This window comes from Diabrotica virgifera, chromosome 3 (assembly GCF_917563875.1).
Source record: "Diabrotica virgifera virgifera chromosome 3, PGI_DIABVI_V3a".
In the NCBI taxonomy this organism is placed as follows: domain Eukaryota; kingdom Metazoa; phylum Arthropoda; class Insecta; order Coleoptera; family Chrysomelidae; genus Diabrotica; species Diabrotica virgifera.
Genome location: NC_065445.1, coordinates 807,471 through 828,371, shown reverse-complemented (window position 1 = coordinate 828,371; position 20,901 = coordinate 807,471). Strand labels below are relative to the sequence as shown.

Genomic DNA, 20,901 nt, shown 5'->3' with positions numbered 1-20,901 from the left:
TATAATGCGCATGCGCCGGGCTGATAGGTTTTAACATATAAAAAAATCACCCTCTATCGCCGGTAAAGAAGTATAACTTCAAAAAGAAATGATTTTGCAGATACAGTCATGGGCAAGATACACTTTCTAAATAAAAGTAGCGTTAACAGTTGCCAAAATCTTTTACCACTAATATCAACATTGCCCTGAATTTGTAATCCTCAAGATTTACAAACGATGCAAAAGATCAATGACGAATGGACGAAACTTTTACAATACCAGGATATTCCAATAGAATTCGAAAATCTTGATGAATTCTATTTTAAATTGGGTCAAATAAGATATTTTGACGGTAATCCTCTATTTACTATTGAGTGTCTTTGTATTGTCTGTGTTAACTTTATTTTATTCAAATGCAAGTTGTGAAACATCTCAATCAGTTTATCTTCAAAAGGATTGTATCTATTTTACACAGTCAGATATAATGGTTACAATTATAAATGCAACCAATTTATACAATAAAGAAGCTGATGATGGGCTGCAAGAAGTTGAGTTGACATTAACTGAATCATGAATATTTTTGTACTTAAGTTTTTTTCTGTTAAATAATTTGTTTGTTTATTATATTCGTTTGTTTATATGTCTTATGTCGTATATATCTTTGAGTAGGTCCACAGACTATTGGATGGTTCAATGACTCCTTGTTCGCCTATATCTGCTTCCTCCCAAGTCTTCCTAGCTTTACGATTTCTTCTGATGGTTCCATATAAATACTAAAGTTTCATTTTTGTATTAAATATGATTTTAGGGAAGAAGTTAAAAGGCTTCAAGAAATAATTACAAATGAACTTCAGGTGGAAGAATTGCGTTGGGATTGTAGTTGGAATGAAGAACATCGTAAAGGATGTTTACTCAGTTTTATGTCTCTAGTAAACCAACATGCCAGCATTAAAGATGTCTTAAGAGGCGAGTGCTTGTTTTTTTGTTTTACTTAATTTTTGGTAAAGTTAGCGTATCCCTTTTATAAGGTCAAATTCAGACTAAGACTATAATTTATTGCGCTATAAATTGAAAATCACATAGAGCAAGGCAAAGCAAGGAGACGACTAACAAAGGACCCTACAATATGCAGTCGAATTCTGTCTATTCGTCTAGGAAAAAATTCCAACGAAAGTTGATTCTTAATCTCTGCCTTTTACAATTAAATGTAATAATTACAATTAAATGTAAATTACATTTTGCTCATATTTTGAGAAAACGGAATCAACTTTCGTTGATATTTTTTCCTAGACAGAATGTGACTGCATACTGTAGAGTCCCTTTCGTCTCCTTGCCTTCATCATCGACATCAATCAGCCCTTCGCATCCACTGCTGGACATAGGCATCCCCTATTTCTGTCCACTGTCTTCTGTTCTGGACGCGTAGAATCCAATTAAAGTGGTCGTTATTTTTATATCGTCCGTCCATCGCCATCGCGTGGGTGGTCTTCCTCTATTTCTTTTATCGGCTCTTGGTCTCCACTCGAGCAACCTCTTTGCTCATCTCCCATCTGTCAGATGGGTCACATGACCGGCCCAGTTCCATTTAAGTTGAGCCATTTGATATACAAAATCTGTGACTCTTCTTCTCAATCGTAGTTCTTCGTTTGTTATATGGTACCGCAATGACACACCAATCATCGACCTTTCCATCTTACGTTGAGCAATTCTTAGCTTCTTAGCTTCTATAGGTCATAACCGGCAAAACGCATTGGTTAAAGACTTTCCGTTTCAAGCAGTTTCCTTCTTCTCTTCTTCTTGTGCCACTCCTATCGGAGATTGGAAATCATCAAGGCTACCCTGACTTTGTTTACAGCTGACCTAAAAAGTTCATTAGTGGTGCAGCCAAACCACTCTCTCAAATTCCGCATCCACGACATTCTTCTACGGCCTGGATTCCGTTTTCCTTCTATTTTTCCTTGCATTATATTTTGAAGTAATGCGTATTTATGACCTCTCATCAGGTGACCCAAATACTCGAGTTTTCTTCGTTTTATCGTTAATAAAATTTCTGGGTCTCTTCCTATCCTTCGTATTACTTCAAGATTTGTGATTCTTTCAACCCAACTTATCTTCAGCATTCGACGGTAGCACCACATCTCGAAACTTTCAATATTTTTTATGTTGTTCTGTTTGAGAGTCCAGGCCTCTACACCGTATAATAGCGTGTTAAATACGTAGCCACTTAGCATTCTTAATCGTAGAGGGATGCTTATATCTCTGTTGCAGAAGAATTTTCTCATCTTTATGAAGGTGGCCCTGGCAATTTCGATACGTCTTTTTATTTCATTGTTTTGGTCTCCAGTTTCGTTTATTAAAGTTCCCAAGTATTTATAGCTTGATACTTTTTCAATTTGAATGCCGTTTATACTAATATGTGCTGGTTGTGTCATGATTTTACTGAAGACCATATACTTGGTTTTTTTGATATTAATGTTTATGCCATAATTGTTGCAAGCAATATTTATGTTTGTAAGTAATCGTTGTAATTCTTCTACTGTTCTTGCAACTAGTACAGTGTCGTCTGCGTATCGAATATTATTTACAACCTCTCCATTGATTACGATTCCTTCATTTGCTTGCAAAAGGGCTTCCTGACAGATGCTTTCACTATATACATTAAATAGCAGTGGTGACAAAATGCATCCCTGTCTTACTCCTCTACGTATTTCTATTGCTTTTGATATCTCGTTTTCTATTTTGATGTTAGCTTTCTGATTCCAATATAAGTTGAGAATTATTCGCAGATCTTTATTATCTATGTCTTTTCTTTCAAGAATGTCTCTTAGCCTATCGTGGCGTACTCTGTCAAACGCTTTTTCAAAATCGATAAAACATGCATGTACTTCTTGATTAACGTCTAGGCATCTTTGTGTAAGAACATTCAAACCGAAGAGAGCTTCTCGAGTACCTATTCCTTTTCTGAACCCCATCTGTGTATTACTAATATCTGACTCCAACTTTTGATAAACTCGGTTGTGGATGATTTTTAGAAATATCTTTAGTAGATGGCTCATTAAAGATATTGTTCGATGTTCTGAACATTCTTTTGCATTGGATTTCTTTGGCAGTGTAACGAATGTAGACAGCAGCCACTCTTGAGGTATAATACCAGTATTGTATACTGTGTTAAATAAGTGCAATATTATACCTATTGATTCATCATTCAAGAGCTTTAGTAATTCAGTAGGAACCTCATCGGGTCCATTTGCCTTTCCAGTTTTGGAATTTCTAAGTGCCATTTCTACTTCACATTTTAGGATTTCAGGTCCCGTTTCACCATTTACCTTGTCAATGTTATTTCTGTTGTCCTCAAACAATTCTCTTATGTATTGACTCCATCTATTAATTTTTTCTGTTAAGTCTACAATAATATTTCCGTCTTTGTCCTTAAACAAACTTATTTGATGTCTTCTTTGGGTTCCTGTAAGTTCTTTTACTTTTTTATGTATATTGAATGTGTCATACTTTCTTTCATAGTCTTCCATTTCTACACATTGTTCTTTAATCCTTGATTCTTTGGCCTTCTTTATTATTTGCTTTATGTTCTTATCAACCTCTCTGTATTTTTCTGAATTATTCTTCAATTTGTGTCTTTCATCCATTAGTTCTAGTATGTCTGGTGTCATCCACACCTTATGTTTCTTTGGAGATTTGGTTAGGTGTTTCTTTCCCGTAGTTCTTATTATAGTGTTTATATACTTCAGTTTTTCATCTATGTTGTCTGTTCTGCGGATTTGGTTTTCTGCTACACTGAGGTCGGTGTTGATTTCTTCGCGCACTGTTTGTCGTCGGTGTTCACTTTTAAGCTGACTTAAGTCTAACGTTGGGATGATGGTTTTTCTCATTTTCTTTGGTCTAGCTTCTAACACAGATACTACTGGATTATGATTCGAACCGATATCAGTTCCAGGGTAAGTTTTAGCAGATTTCACGGCATTACGGTATCTTTTTGTCACCATTATGTAATCTATTTGGTTTCTGATTACTTTTTCTTGTGTGTGTTGAGGTGACGTCCACGTATACAGTCTCCTTGGGGGTAATTTAAAGAATGTATTAGTTATTATTAAATCTTCGCTTTGACAAAACTGAACTAAACGATCACCCCTTTCATTTCTATTACCTAAGCCGTATTCACCGACATTTTCTCCAACTTTACCCTGACCTACCTTGGCGTTCAGATCGCCCATTACTATGTTAATGTGTTGTCTCTTTGTTGTTCTCATCACCTCTTCTAAGTTATTATAGAATTGTTCTATTTCCTCTTCGTCTTTGTCTGCTGTAGGAGCGTACACTTGTATGATGTTTATTATGTTCTTCTTATCTTTCAGTTGTATTAACATCACGCGCTCTGAGAATGGAGTAAAATTTGCTACAGCATCTTTCCATTTTTTTGAGATGATGACTCCAACTCCGTATCGATGGGTTGTGGTGTCACTTCCGGCATAATAAAACATACCATGATTAGTTGTGGGGCATTTGCCATTTCCTGGCCATTGTGTATCGCTTATGCCTAATATGTCTATACCCAAACGATCCATTTCCAACACGGCGTTATCTAATTTTCCCGAAGAGAATAAGCTCCTCACATTCCACGTAGCAATTTTTATGGTTGTCTTTTTCTTATTACAAGGGTTTCGCAGGTTTACGACCGAGGAAGCCTTGTATTTATCTATTTGTCTTCCTCTACCGGTTCTTGGTATCCGATGTCCATGATGAGTACTTCTCCTTTGCATGTCCACCATGATGATTACTACTAGGGGTACTCTATGAGTCCTTAATGCAGTGGTTCCCTGTTTCCTTTTGCATCCTTATGCCGTTGACCATTCTGTAGGGTTCATCCGCCTTCGAGACCGATTTCTCAGTCTCAGGACAAAAGAGTGCCCTAACACTTACTAGCTCATCCACCCGAAGCTGTTGGCTAGTAAGTGGAGATTGCTTATACCGGCAATCGCTCGGTGGTTACCCTCACTTAGTTTAGCCTACAGACCAATGCAGTTGCCCAGGGTGTGGCACGTGGAGCCATAAGTGACAGTTGGATGTCTTATGAGGACCAGTTACTTCGAACCATCTCCCGTATATTACGCTCGATGTGGCCGTTCTCATAAAAGGTACTACCTCTATAAAACACCCCAACACCCCAAAGCAGTTTCCAAGATCACTTAAATACGTTTCTGAGTTTACCGTATGCAGTCCAGGAGAGGATAATTCTTCGTTTCAATTCTCATGTTTGATTGTCTCTCGTGATTCGTATTTCATGATTAAGATATTTGTACTTTTCCGTAAACTCCATTTCGCAGTCGTTAATTACAATGTTTTTACTGTGGACCAGGTTTGTCATTAGTTTTGTCTTAGATATATGTTAATTTTTAATCCAACCTGAGAGCACACTTCTTGAAGGTCCTGCAACCATTTTTCTAATATCCTTTAAATTGTCTGCCAATAGAACTACATCGTCTGCGAAACTCCAGTTTGTTAGATTTTGTCCACCTATATTTAAACCTTTTCCCCTCCAATCAAGCATTTTAAAGGTATTCCAGACATAGATATAATAACTAATAGATTAGGCAAGGTATGGGCCGCTCTGTGCATCGAGGTGTAACGCCAATATTAAGGATTGACTGGTGTAGCCATCTTTGTCTGTCACATGAGCGGGATCGCTTGGTTAAAAGAGATAGATAGACCATCGATCGACTGCTTCCGCGTTACGCTTTTTTGCTCAGTGTGCCTTGTCTACCCTTAATATGTCTATGATTCCAGAACGGTGATAAACAGCTTAAGTGACTTAGTATCGCTCTGCCTTACTCCTCTGCCAATTCGTATAGGATTTGTATTCTCGTGTAGCTTCACTACCATTGTAGCATTCTTATAGATGTTGTATATTAGCTTAGTATATCGAAAATCTATACGGCATACATGTAAAGCACTCAAGACTGCGTCCATCCCAACGGTATCAAAGGCCTTATGGAAGTTCACAAAGGCACACAAAAGCACAAATGACCTATTGTACTCGAATCGATTTTTCATTTACCGTCTTAACACTTTGAGGATGGTCATTTGTTCCGAATCCACATTTTAGACCTTCTACCCTCTCGGGTGTAGGTATGACTTGTGCTCTGTTAACAGTGCACAAATCTCTTCCATTGCTTCCTGTCCTGTGCCATAGCCTTAGCGTCGTTCCATGATTTTCCCTTTTTTTGTCAAGAATCCTTTCCATCACTTCGTTCCATGTCTCTCTCGGTCTTCCTCTACTTCTTTTCCCCTGCACCTTCGTTTCCCATATCTTCTTAACTGGTATTTATGTCTGTAGTCATTGTAAATGCCCCCACCAACTTAATTGTCTTTTTTCAACATACTCCATCATTGTCTCGATTTTCAGTTCTTCTCTTATGTGGTTATTTCTTACCCTATCCCTTCTAGTGACTCCTTGAACTCTGCGTAGATACCTCATTTCTGCAGCCTGTATCTTACTTTTGTGTTGTCTATTTAGTACCCAGGATTCACATCCGTACGTAAGTACTGGTCTGTATATAGCCTTAAATACCGTTATTTTTGTATGTTTCGATACCTCTTTCTTATTAATAATTGTTTTTCCTATTGCGTGGTACAGTTTATTCACTTTATCAATTATTTTATTGATCTCAGCTCCCTGTCTACCTGTTTCTTCAATGGTTACTCCCATTCAAATGATTGTACCTGTCTAATCTCTGTATCATCTATCTGAACATGTATATCTTTAGTTGAAAGACTGATAAGTTTGTACACACTTGAATGAATAAGGGAAAATGAAAATGTAGTATGTCAAAGTGTGTAAATAATTTTATTTCCTTAGCTGAGCGCTTTCGACATAAACGTCATCATCGGAGCTAATGCTAAAATAAAAAAAAGAGATCTTGTAAGAACAAGAAGTACAAAACTCTTTTTTTACTTACGTCAAATACTAAAAAAGTACCGCTACATAGAGGTGTAAACAAGTGCATCTTAGGAATGTACATTTGATTTTTAAATTTTGAATGCTAACTTAGTCCTCCGTACAACAGCAAACAGCAAAAAAAACAGAAAGAAACGGCCACATACACGTTGCACAAAAACATATAAACTTTTTTCATGGTCCGGGTGTCGATATCACCCGTCCATCCTTGGCCTAGTAACAACAGCTGACTGACAAGGTCGGATATTCAAATCTGCTTTTATCTGTTCTGCGTTGACGTTGACAGCTGATCAAATGTACATTCCTAAGATGCACTTGTTTACACCTCTATGTAGCGGTACTTTTTTAGTATTTGACGTAAGTAAAAAAAGAGTTTTGTACTTCTTGTTCTTACAAGATCTCTTTTTTTATTTTAGCATTAGCTCCGATGATGACTTTTATGTCGAAAGCGCTCAGCTAAGGAAATAAAATTATTTACACACTTTGACATACTACATTTTCATTTTCCCTTATGTATATCTTTCTTTGGCTATTACCTTCGATTCAAATATTGCCTTATAAATTGTAAAATTGTAAAAGGCAGATATTAAGGATGTTACCAGAAAGTGGTTCCACGAAAATTTTCAGATTTATTTTTTCAGATTTAGTATGGTATAACTAGACCCAAACCCAGACATCCAAAGTGAAAGTTATCATCCAACTCCAAATTGTTCTATATAGTCAACATAATGTTCAGAAAAAAGTCACACCATTTTGAGCGTAGGGTTTGGGAGGGGGGGGGGGGAGAAATCGGTAAATTTGTAGTTTTTTACTTTTTTCAATATTTCTAAAACTATGCGGTTTAGCGTGAACATCTTTCTATACAAAAATGTTCTACATTAAATTTGAAGTAAAAAAAGGCCCTATGCATAATCCTTCTAAAATGAAGGGTTCCAAAGTTGCGGAGGTGGTATAGTATAATTGTTCCAAAAAAGGCCTAACTCAAACATCCAAAGTAAAAGTTTTCCTCCAACACCAAATTGTTCTATATGGTACACATATTTTTCAGTATAAAGTAACACTATTTTGAGCGTCGGGTTTGGGGGGAGATGGGGGAGAAGCCGGTAAATTAGTAGGTTTTTTACGTTCTTCGTAAATATTTCTAAAAATATGCTTTAGCGTAAACAATGTTCTATACAAAAATGTTCTACATAAAACTTAAAATAAAAAAGGTCCCATATATAAATGTTATAAAATCAACGGTTCCAGAGTTACGCAGGGTGAAAAGTGGAGGTTTTCGATACTTTTTATATTCGTTGGGCAATTTATAATATTATTATTGATGAAAGACATATTCTTTAACAGGCTTGTGTTTTGTAAATAAAATTTGCTATTTCAGTGGCCGATGGTATGTTAGTGATAAGCCCTAGAAGAAACGTTAACCTCACCACCCAAAAGCATCATCAATTACCCAAATAATATGAAAAATATCGAAAACCTCCACTTTTCACCCTGCGTAACTCTGGAACCGTTGATGTTATAACAATTATGTATAGAACCCTTTTTGTTTTAAATTTTATGTCGAACATTTCTGTATAGAACATTGTTTACGCTAAAGTATAGTTTTAGAAATATTGACAAAAAACGTAAAAAAACTACTAATTTACCGAATTCTCACCCCCCCCCCCCCCCCAACCCGGACGCTCAAAGTGGTGTAACTTTTTATAAAACATATAAGCTATTTCTAATTGAAAATAACATAGTTTTTAGTACACATGCGTATCGCATTGTTAACTTATTTCCGTGGTTTTATTAATTCATCCCCTTCCTAGAAACATTAAGTACTGTAGCTTCCGAGGAACATATTGTAGCTACAACACCCATTGGGAATATATTATGTATTAGGATACAATGGGTATTGTAGCTAATGTATGTCTGTGTGTAGTCTTGGTTTGAATTTGGCCTTATAAAATGGATACGCTAACTTTACCAACATAAAGACTACTTTACTTTTTAGGTAGAGTGCTGATATTTTCCTCATTTTTTACTGGTGTTAGTCTTGATGGACACATCATGCTGTACAGTGGAGAAGTTCGTCATAACTGGTTAGATGTAATTTACATTTCTGATTGACACTTTATTTTGTACTTACAGTGTTCCTTTTTAGTTTTTAAAGAACATTGACAGATATGATGCAGCTTTGAAGAGAATACCAGCTTTTGAAAAGTCTTTGTCCCATGTGTTGAGAAAAATTAAAATAGGCAGAAGGTGAGTGGACATTCACAAGAGTTCTGTATATCAATAATTTTCTTCTTTTTGTGACCATGTTTGATGTTAAAAGTTTCTTTAATCCTTAGTATGCTCTATTTGCTGGATATATAGGATATTAGGTTTAGGTCATTTCCTATTGGAATATGTTTTTGTAATGTTCATATAAACCACCCTTTAGGTTGTTATTTAAAATGTTTATAAAAAACAAGCTGAAAATGCGAGCATTATCATAACGAAAACTTTGATTATATACCTATTTAAATTCATAATATAGAAAATTGCTATTACGAAAAACTGTTTAGAATTAAAAATTATGTTTTAATGTGCAAGTACATCATTCTAATTTAAATGTTGTGAACTATAAAGATACTTTACTCGAAATTCATATTTTTTTACATACCTCGTATAAAATTAATAAAATTTGATTCATGATGGTTGCATCATAAATCTTAGACCAAGAAGAGATTTTTATGAAGAATAACTTTTCTTCGTCAAATTAAAAATACAAGAGTTATAAATGAAAATTGTGTTGGTATCCATAATTTGAGAAAATTCGTCAAATATTTTTTTCCATTAGAAGGATGTAATTTCATATACCAGAACATACTTTTTTATTCCAAACCACATTTTAAATAACAATTTTCCAATATTGTAAAATAAATAATACATACATGATAAAGATACTTTTTACTGATGAACTTTACTTGGATCTACAGACCTAGCGAGTCTCGTAAATTCCACGGCTTTGCGCCACGCTTCACGCAACCGTATTTGCGTACTTGTGTTTTGAGTTGTGTGCGCTGGTCGCTGGTCGAGTGGAGTTATAGATAATTTACCAAATTTAAATATAATTGTTTCTACTGATTCATTATTAATATAGTATAATATGTATTATTGCTTTCAAAATATACTCAAATTGTATTTTTATACATTTATTACACATATTATTATAATAATTAAATTCACTATAAAATGTCATTTATGTTTTATTAATAACTAAATAATTTAAAATTTAGTTTGACATTAACGAAGTGTCAAACTCAAATATAAATAATAACATTTGCTTTGCTTAACAAATTCAGATTAAAAAAAGTAGCCTACTTCCTAATCAAAGATTTCAGCTGACGTTTAGTGCCTGGTAGGAGATAACCGGATTGTGACGTCACATTTTAGATTTTGAGGTCGATTATCTCGAAGACGGTTTGAGATATCGAAATGCCGTTTTCAGATTTGGATTCAGAAGACAAAACTACATAAGAATCCATCGATACATCTGCTCTAAGTATTGCAGGAGCGGCGACGCAATAACACACAGACTTTTGCAAATTTATAAACGAAAAGTTTTCGTTGAAAATCAAGTAGGTTGTTGTTGATAAAAATGAAAGTTGTAGTTGAATAAATAAAAAGTAGTTTTTATGAAAAGTCAAATCTCTAGTTCTTTCTTAAATTTAAATATATAAAATCTAATATTTCCAGAATAGCTTTGTAGTGATTTCCAGTTGTTCATAAAATTCTTCTTTTTCTTTATCCTTAGTTGGTGCATGAGCATTTGTTATTGAATATCTAAATATAAATACCTCTGATTCTTATTTTGCAAAGTCTTTCGTTAATCGTTTGTAAGTCTATTATAAGGTGTTTCACTCTTTTATTGGCTATGAAACCCGTTCCTAATTTATGTTCTGTTAAGTGGTAAAACATTTTTGCTTTTGTACCAAAATCATTAGATAAGCTAACTTACTCAAACATGGTAAGAGGGAGCGATGATACTAAAATTAAAAATGTGAGATTTTTTAAATTAAAGGGAAATTAAAATGTATAGTAATGATGAAGTCAATTTATTATTTTGCAGAAAGTTTATGCCCAAAATCGTAGCAGGTCAATATGAAAACAATTTAAGACAAATTACCACATCGCTCAGTGATTACATAGGTCTAAAACCTTTTCCTGTGGAATGGCCATCTAGCTTAGAAAATTTCGAAATAGTCGTGGAGACGTAAGTATGTACATAGTTCTTTTGGTCTAAAACCTAATCCTCGTTTTTGTAATTGTTGAGAGGACTGTTAAAATAAAAACGAATGAAACACAATGAAAGCACTGTAACGACAGATCGCGCGACCACACACTACGACGAGTAATAGACGTAGTCTCATGTATGTTTCTTATTAAAATAAAGTAAAATAGAATAAATTAAATTAAAATCCATCACTTGGTACCTAGACAATAAAAAGCTGTACTTCTCCTCCACCGATGTCACTCCCAGCGTGCCACATCCTGTTTTTTGTTGTGTATACTTGTTTAATATCATCTATAACAATGGTTCTTATTGCATCGTGTAAAATATCGCTAATTTTCTCAAATATTATTATTGCATGTATTGCATGTGTAGCCTACATTTTATTTATCTGCCACATGTTGAGTTAAACTGTAACAATTCATTGTTTATTATACACTACTCCCAGAAATTAACGCATCACCTTAAAAATTGGTCATTTTGTCTAAAATTTACTAAACCTGTTATCCGATTTAAATGATTTTTTTAATATGTTATATCCTTATTCTTTAACAATATCGCTGTAATAATCTTGTTCTAGACAGGTAAATTTTATTGTATACCGAGTGCACCAATCAAACTGTGTTTTTTTCGCAACACCCTGTGGAATATTCTAGCAATAGGGAACTTGCACATTTTTTTATTACATAATAATGTTCAGTTTTGTATAAAAATGAGATTTTCAAAATTTCACGCTTCAAAAACTCATAATAACTTAGAAGTACAAATTTAAAGTCTTCTTTATCTTAAAATAGCTCAAACGACCCGTGACGTCACAGAGTTTAAGAGGATCGGTACGTATTTTCGGCTGCAATGCTATTCAAATGGGGATTCATTTTTTTCGAATCCTGAGAAAACTAATAAGTATTTTTGAAAAATGTAAATGCAGAATGAAAGATTACGTTTTTAGCGAGGGCCGAAAGTCCCTGAGAACTTCTATAATGTTTATTTTAATAAGTTACAGGGGTGAAAAACTAAGGGAAAATTTAGTGTGATTAAGGGACTTTCGGCCCTCGGTAATAATTTAGTCTTTCATTCTGCGTTTAAATTTTTCAAAAATATTTATTGGTTTTTTTAGGATTCGAAAAAAATGAACACAATGCCGTGGTAATATTTTCCAAATCTGTCTTTGTCTTACAACGCACTCAGCCGAATATAATATTGTCAGCATATATTGTCAGTCAGACACTGACAATCAGTGACAATTTTAAATATTTGACATTGCATCGGGAATTTTTTGAGAAATTGATTAAATATTATTGATATATAGTGTATTTGATAAATAATTGATTAAAGACGTGAACTTAATGAAAAGTTATTTATTGTGTATTATTTGTGGAAGATCCAAGCAGATAATACATCAGATATATCCTGTGATCCAAGTATTTTGTTGTTAGAGATGTTCAAAATTTTTCACTTTTCCTCTTTTCTCGATTGATTATTAGTTTTTGTTGTACAAATAAATTATTACAATCACTGAAAACATAGTTAGTGAAAAAATTATCACATTTATTAACTGAATTAATAATTTGCAATTATAAAAATAACAATTTTCCAAGAACATTCAAAAGCCATCTTTTTAAATTAATTATGACATTTTCAAGTAGAATGACATTCTAGTAATGTTTACATATCCATACCAGTGTGAATTTTACTACACGTAATTTGCCGTGTAAAGACAGAAAAAGTAGGGATACACGTAAAATATTTGGCTATTTAGCCAGAGCGTTGTCGGGGAATAAACGAAAAATATTTATATTTTAATGACATTTATTGTATGTCATTGTAATAAAAAATGCCAGTTTGTTTAGATTGCACTTTGATACAGTTTTTGAAGGAAAGGAAAGAAGGTTTACTATTGAAAATAAAACCGTTTTGTAAAAGTACAAATTTTCTATGAATAGTTCAAACGATCAAAAACATTTGTAACGTCACATAACTGTAGTTTTTACTGACGTTTATAATGTCTAATTTAAAATTATATATACAATTGGTGTAGAATGTAAACATACCACCCCGTGACAAACGACGCGTTTTGGGGTGGCTGGTATAAGTTGAATTTTTAGTCGCTTTTAGGGGCCAAACGAAAGACAAACAAAACTTTTTTATTTTTGATACAGGTTCTAAATTATGTTCTGTTGTGGTTTATACCATTTTTTCGAATTTAAAATTTTATGCAAGTTCCCTATTTATAAACTACTGAAATTAAAACCCAGGCCCAACTATAGCCTTAGGTTTTATTAACGTTTTGTTTTTTGATTCATTCGCTTATGTTGGACAATAAAAAAAGTTAGGTACTTTAGCAACTAACCATGTTTTTCATATATCCTCATTTTTTTAAAAATTGACAATTTGATAGTTATGTGTCTGGTTAGGTATGAAAATTAGTAGATTTATTATTTAAAGTTTCAATTAAGTCCGTAATTGTTTTTGTTGTTTGGTGAAAATGGAATGGAACACGCTACAAGGAATTTGACCCGCGACGAGTGTGTTCAAGCAGTGATCTTACATAGCGAAGGACTTAGCTACCATGGTATCGGCTCCTTATATTGGTAACAATTTTTTGCTAATGCACGATATTGTAAGACCTCACGTTCACAAACTGTAATCAAATATTTACAACAGGTAAATCTTCGGACTTTGAATTGGTCATCGCATAGTCCAGATCTTAACCCGATCTAACATTTGTGGTACATAATTGGTAGAAGACTACGATAGCGTTTGCCTACTCCTAGAACCCTACAAGAGGTAGAAACAGTAGCTCTCGATATTTGAAGTGATATTGTTGAAGACCAAATAGCAAACCTCATTTGTAATATAAAAGTACATATCTCTTGTATTATCGAACATAAGCGAATGAACCAAAAAACAAAATGTTTTTTAAAGCTTAAAGCTAGAATTGAGTTTTAGTTTCAATATTTTATAAATGCTAGAATATTTCACAGGGCGGTCCTAACTTTGAGAAATAAAAATATAATTGTTACACCCGGTATACAATCACATTTACCTGTCTAGCAACAGCTTTATTACAGCGATATTCTTAAAGAATAAGGCTATAACATATTAAAAAAATCACTCAAATTGGACAATAGTCTTAGGAAATTCTAGACATCAAAAATATTCCAATTTTAAGATAGTGCGTTAATTTCTTGGAGAAGTGTATTTGTAATAAGGCTTGAAGCTTGGAGCTTGGCCTCGTAATTCATTTATAACAGTATGTAAAAGATCAGAGAAATAGTCTGTAAAAACCAAGCCAGAAGTCCTAACGCTTCAAGTCATTTAAACCAGGTTAGTGTCCATAAAACGGTCAATATTGGGTTAGGTGGTTTTACTTACATTCAGAACTTTATCCCGTTCCTTTCCTGTATAACCAGAACTTCAAAATCGCTCCTGATTCTATTCATACTACGAAATAAGGCTGGTAAAAAAACGGTATTAATATTAGAACAACCTACGGAACGGTGGAGTAATTTTTTGTTTATTTTAGCGAGGCAGGACCATTAATGGTATCACCTACTGGACAATTTATAGTTCCTGCGACAATTCCTGGGTCTTTATTGGTGAATTTTATTACTACTAACTTGGAGGAAGCTAGTAAAAAAATTGTGGACTATAAAAGGTAAATCATCATTCGATCATATATCGTGGGCTTGGTGCAACAACTCACCAAGTCAAAATTTACATGTTTTGAGATCTTTACATATTTTACTAAGGCCTGGTCTTTTCACCTCCGGATAACTAGTTATCGGGAAGTTTATCTGGCAGATTAAAACATGTAAATTTTGACTTAGTGAGTTGTTGCACCAATCCCACGATATGTACAGTTTGATCACTGAATAGTTTATGTATACAATAGTTTTGTAATACTGTAAAATCTCAGTGTCGTACGGATGTACTAAATGTCAAATTACTTCTCAAAAATTTCGCGCGTATTGCAAATACATCAAGAAATTTACTACCAATGTTTATGTCACTGAATATATCACGAAGTACAGGACAACATATCTAAAACTTGTCAAATCAGCTAAAAAAGCCTATTATCAAATTCGTCTGGGAAGCTCTAAAAGTGTTGCAAAAGAAATTTGGTCTATAATAAACGATCTTCGAAATAAAACTCACACAGCTCAATAATTGTCCCTTCCAAATCCTGAAAGTCTAAACGACTACTTCGTTAATGTGAGTGAAAATATAACATCAACTATTTTGCCGCAACAAGATCCCATTTCCTATCTCCCTAACTCAAGAAAGGTCTCGAATTCATTATTTTTAAGACCAGTTGATAACACTGAACTGATCCAAACAATCAATAGTACTTATCAAAAGCAAATCATCTTGCAGTACTGATAGACTATCTATAAAAATGTTCTCTAATCTCACAGAAAATGTGTTGGAAATCCTCGTCTCTCTAATTAATGATTCCTTCGAAAAAGGTAAATTTCCAGAGTGTCTAAAGACAGCCATTATTATTCCTCTTTATAAGGGTGGTGAAAAATCTGATGCCTGCAACTATAGACATATTGCCTTACTACCGGTACTCTCCAAAATTATTGAGAGACTCATTAAAACTCGACTTATGTCCTTTATCGTTGATAACAACATTTTATCACAGAATCAGTTCGGCTTTTTAACAAATAATTGTACCACTGATGCCATGTTTTCTGTACTACACGAGGTTTACCAAACACTAAACAATAATCTTTATACTGCCACTGTTTTCTGCGACTATGCCAAAGCTTTTGATTGTGTAAATCACGACATCTTGATTACAAAACTAAATTTCTATGGAATTCGAGGTATTTCTTTAAATTGTTCCAGTCCTACTTGAATAATAGGAAACAACTAGTTAGAGCAAATGATACTGACTCTAGTCTCAAAAGCATTGTATGTGGAGTACCACAAGGTTCAGTATTGGGTACTCTTCTGTTCCTTATCTTTATAAATGACATCACTAATTTAAAAAACGCTGGGAATATTTTTCTTTTTGCTGATGATACCAGTATCACTTGGAGCAACTCAACTATTGCATCTCTTCATGAAACTATAAGTTCGGATCTACTGACGATAAAGACCTGATCTGACTCTAATTTACTCTCTTTTAACGTAAATAAAACGTAGCATTATCCTATAAAGGAGCTCTTCAACATTTGCCTCTTAGTAACAGCCAGATCAGTACCGTTGATTCTGTAAAATTTCTTGGTATTTTTGAAGATATTCTTCTTTAGCGGCGAATCGATTGAGGGTAAAATTGTACATTTACCGCGCGCCTGCGCACACTGACAGTATGTAGTTCATTGCTAATCTTTCACGATAGGTATGTATGTATCTGTAACCGTGCCAATAAGTCATTAAAAGAATATATTAGTGGTTTTAGGAAATGTATTATTTATTATAATTCTTGTGTTTTTGGATTAATAAAATATTATGTAAGCATAACATTTTTACACTATATGTCGCCGTGTTGTGTAATTATATCCGAAACTTACATATCTATTTCTAGAGCCTCGATGGAGTAGTTAGAAATGCGTTAGCACTGAGATTGGAAGGTTGCGGGTTCAATTCCCGGGTGATTCAATTTTTTTTTTATTTTTGGTTGTTTTAATAAAAATTTTTTGAAAGTGGTAGATAAGAAAGTTAGCTTGATTTTTAAATAAAATACAAATAACCTTTTAAGTATATTTACTTCGTTTAAATTACCTATTATATAATAGAAGAATATCTTCTTACGTGCGTACATAGTACACACACATTCTTTTTTTTTAGACAGCAACCTCAATGGTCCCTTCATATCGATTCGTTAAGTAAGAAACTTGCCTCAGCTTGCTATGCAATAATATCTGTCTCAAGGGAACTCAATTTAGCATCTTCTAAAATAACATATTTTTCGTTGTTCGAGTCTCATCTTCATGGTCTTCCTTTTTGGGGTTCTAGTACAGCTACTCAATTTGATGTTATTTTTAAATTGCAAAAAAGAGCAATAAGATATCTGTTTGGCCTCAGAAGATCTACACATTGCAGAAGTTACTTCAGAGATCACGAAATTTTAACACTTCCATCTTTATATATTCTAGAAACGGTTTGTTTAATTCGTAAACACCGTATGTCTTTCAAGCAAGGCCCAATCATCTTTACTCCACCAGAAATTCACTCTTTGACATTTATTTACCGATTCCATCCACTGAGTTAGTAAAGAAATCTATATTATATTCCGCAAAGAAACTGTACAACCATCTCCCCCCGTTACAACTTAAATCTGCAACATCTTTCCCAAAGTTCCGTAAAATTACAAAAGCCTATCTATCTAAAAGACCATACTATTCAATAGAAGAATTTCTTAATGAATAACTAAGAAAATTGGGTTTTTTATTTTATTTTTTGTAAGTATGTTCAATTTGCAGTTTATATAAATTTTGCAATAAATTGTTTTTGTCTTGACGATTTATCTAATTTTAGTAAATTGTAGTTGTTATTTGTTATTGATATTATGTTTTATATTAATGTAACCTTTGTCCATAAAATTGTAAAAATTTTCAGTGACAATAAAGCATATTTCTATTCTATTCTATTCTAAAATAAAATAAGCTATTAAACGCCTCCAAAATACCTATAAGCATTTTATTGACGTACAAAACCAAGAGCTTTTGCCAAACTCAATAATTTTAACTCAATTTTATTCAAAAAAACTTCTTTCTATAATTTCCATTTTGTTATACAGGGTGATTGATTAGTGGGGTAAAGCTCCGTAGATCCGTTATGGTAATAGATAGCGATAAAAGTAAATAACAAAAATTGTAGCCAACTTTGATTCACATTACAAAATTAATTAGAATGTTAGAGGGTGTTCGATAACATAGTGGCAGACCAGACGTATGTTTTTTTAAATGGAACACCCTGTATTTTATTTTATATTCGAAATCTTCTTAACTTCTCCATTACAAAAATATAAATGTTATACATGGTATTTACAAAGTTATAACCAATTTTAAATGAAAATAAGCACAAAAGCAATGGATTATTGATTCCATATTTTTTTATTTATTGTCAAAATTTTCATAAATGATTGATATTGCTAATTTTCTTTATATTGAATACAGGGTGAGTCAAAATACAAGTACATTATTTTCTCAGTAATTTTAAATGGAACACCCTGTATTTTATATCACTATCGAAAAGGACCATTACCGTACTTTATAATTTTTATATAACATTCTCTATGTATAATTTTATTAGTTTTCGAGATATGTATTTTCATTTTTCAGAGCAAATTATTAATTGCGTGTCTAAATCTTTCCAAATTTTAAGTAGGTATGTAAGTCATGACTGAATTGTCCAAAATTGATAATTTACGATTACTGATTATCAATACCTTTATATTTTTGTGATGGGGAAGTTAAGTGTATTTCGAATATAAACTACAGGGTGTTCCATTTAAAAAAACATAAGTTTGGTCTGCCACTATGTTATCGAACACCCTGTAACATTCTAACTAATTTTGTAATGTGAAGCGCAGAGTTAGCTACAGTTTTTTGTTATTTACTTTTATCGCTATATATTACTATAACTGATCTACGGAGCTTTACCCCACCAATCAATCACCCTGTATTTTGTAAAAAAGATATATTTTGAATTATATTAATTATATAGATATTTTTTAAATTTCAATCAACTTATTCTGGGTCTGCCACTGGTAATGTCACTTTGACATAAAAGGTGCGTTTAAACGAGGTAATAATTCAAACAATTTACCACTGAATATTCAACGGTGTAAATTGTAAACTATTCAATATTCACAAATGTACATTCATAATATGAAACTTGCGTAAAAAATTTTGTTTCTTTAACGCCCTGTATCTTAAAAACGGATGAAGTTACAAACATTTTTTACTAAACAAACTCCAATTATTCTTCAATTTTTTACCTACCCTAGAGACGGTGTTACCTTTTTTTGAAACACCCTATAGAAACTTATTTCGAATACTATGTAAGGGTTAAGATGTTTCATTTTTGTAGGAAATTAAAAAATAATTTTTAATTTTTAAAATTTCAGTGACGTATTATTATTTTTCTTTAAATAAATGTGACTCTTCGTATGCGCTCCAATGATGAATATAAAATTCTTAATTGTATGTCAAAAATGCTCAACAACTACCTCTTAAAACCCACCAAATCTCATTACAATATTGACAAGTAGTTCCGGCAAAATCGTAAAAAATGTTTAAAACTTTTGTTCTTCAACGCCCTGTATGTTGAAAACGGGATGGCGTTACAAAAATTTTTCACTCAGCAAACCCCAATTATTTTTCAGTTTTTGACCTATTCTAGAAACGGTGTTACCTTTTTCCTAACTACCCTGCATATTATAATATACCTACAGGCGACCCTTAGGCGATCTCAAAAATCCCATACTTAATGGGTCTTACTTCATAAATAACGAAGATACTGGGTGTTTTATCTAAATTGCTAACATCTTATTTGGTTCATAATTTGAAAAACAGTGTATATTTATTTATAATTGCAATTTATTTATAATTGTAAGAAATCCAGATTCAGATTTAAAAATATTGGAAAAATATTCCGATCCAAAAGCAACACCCTGTACAGAGATTGAAAAAATGGTTTTTGCATTTGAAGAGGATGAAAAACTAAATTTTTACTTTGAATTTTCGGCAAAATGTTTTTTTTAGCAACATTTTGAATTTGAATTCTGAAATTATGTGAATTACGAGATCTCGAAGTAGAAAAGAAAATTTAATGAGATTTAATATTAACTAATAAACTAAAGTAATTATTCAAAATGACCACCACCTTGTTAAAGGCAGTCTTCCTCTTTTTGTAATAAGTTTTTTTTTGATCTGTTAAAAGTGTCTTGAATCCTTTCAAGAAGTTCTTCCCTACTATGTATTTCATCGTTATAATCTTTGGATTTTAAATATCCCCATATCCTCAAACATAATACGATTAAAGTTACATGATTGTCAATGCCAGACATGAGGACTGCCATTACTGTTCCCTCTGTTGGTAACTTAATAAGTCTGTTAATAGGTTTTGTACTAATATAAAATTGTTTTTTAGTAACAAATATTTGGAACGAGCTTTAAATAAGAAGTGTATAGAAGACCTCCAGCTGGCTGTTTTATCCAAAGACGACAACATTACTCCAGACTTGATGATAAAATGTTGCGAACAATTGATCAAGAACAAATACGAATTGCAGTCTTATACGAAAGATCTTCGCTTGAATATAACTACGTACTATTCCGTTCTTTCTGATGGAGTAGTATGTATACCTTGGAATTTCGACTTATGATCAACGACACTATGTAAATAGAATATTTAATTTAGGTAGAAAAATAAATGTTTGTTAAATTTTAGATGTTTTATTCGTTAATTGTAACAAAAATAAGCTTTTTATTCTACGAATACGATGCTAACCACTGTATTTGTCAACCTCACCGCCTCAAATGTAAAAATTAATAGTGGTTTAATCCCATATAAAATAATATTTAATGTAAATAAAAATTTAATATTTCCAATAATATTTCAATTTCAATACCTATCTCAATTCTCATATATACAAATTTCGAAGAATTTTTCCTGTTTACTACAGATGCTAGTGCCTTCGCAATTGAAGGCGCTTTGTTCCTAAGGTCCCATA

General features: G+C 32.9%; 1 protein-coding gene across 2 annotated transcripts in view; it reads left to right on the top strand.

Annotated features, from left to right (window-relative positions):
- LOC114324424 (T-cell activation inhibitor, mitochondrial) overlaps positions 1 to 20,617 on the top strand; it is a 30,596-nt gene extending 9,979 nt beyond the window's left edge. Inside the window, exons 5-10 of one of the 2 annotated variants that reach the window (XM_028272263.2) lie at positions 788 to 945; positions 8,946 to 9,040; positions 9,096 to 9,196; positions 11,049 to 11,192; positions 14,737 to 14,868; positions 20,319 to 20,617. In XM_028272263.2, coding sequence (XP_028128064.2) covers positions 788 to 945; positions 8,946 to 9,040; positions 9,096 to 9,196; positions 11,049 to 11,192; positions 14,737 to 14,868; positions 20,319 to 20,553 — 865 coding nt within the window. In that variant the 3' untranslated portion in view covers positions 20,554 to 20,617. The remainder of the gene's footprint in view (positions 1 to 787; positions 946 to 8,945; positions 9,041 to 9,095; positions 9,197 to 11,048; positions 11,193 to 14,736; positions 14,869 to 20,318) is intronic. The other variant, XM_028272264.2, reaches the window with a different exon arrangement.
- Positions 20,618 to 20,901: the final 284 nt, after the last annotated feature.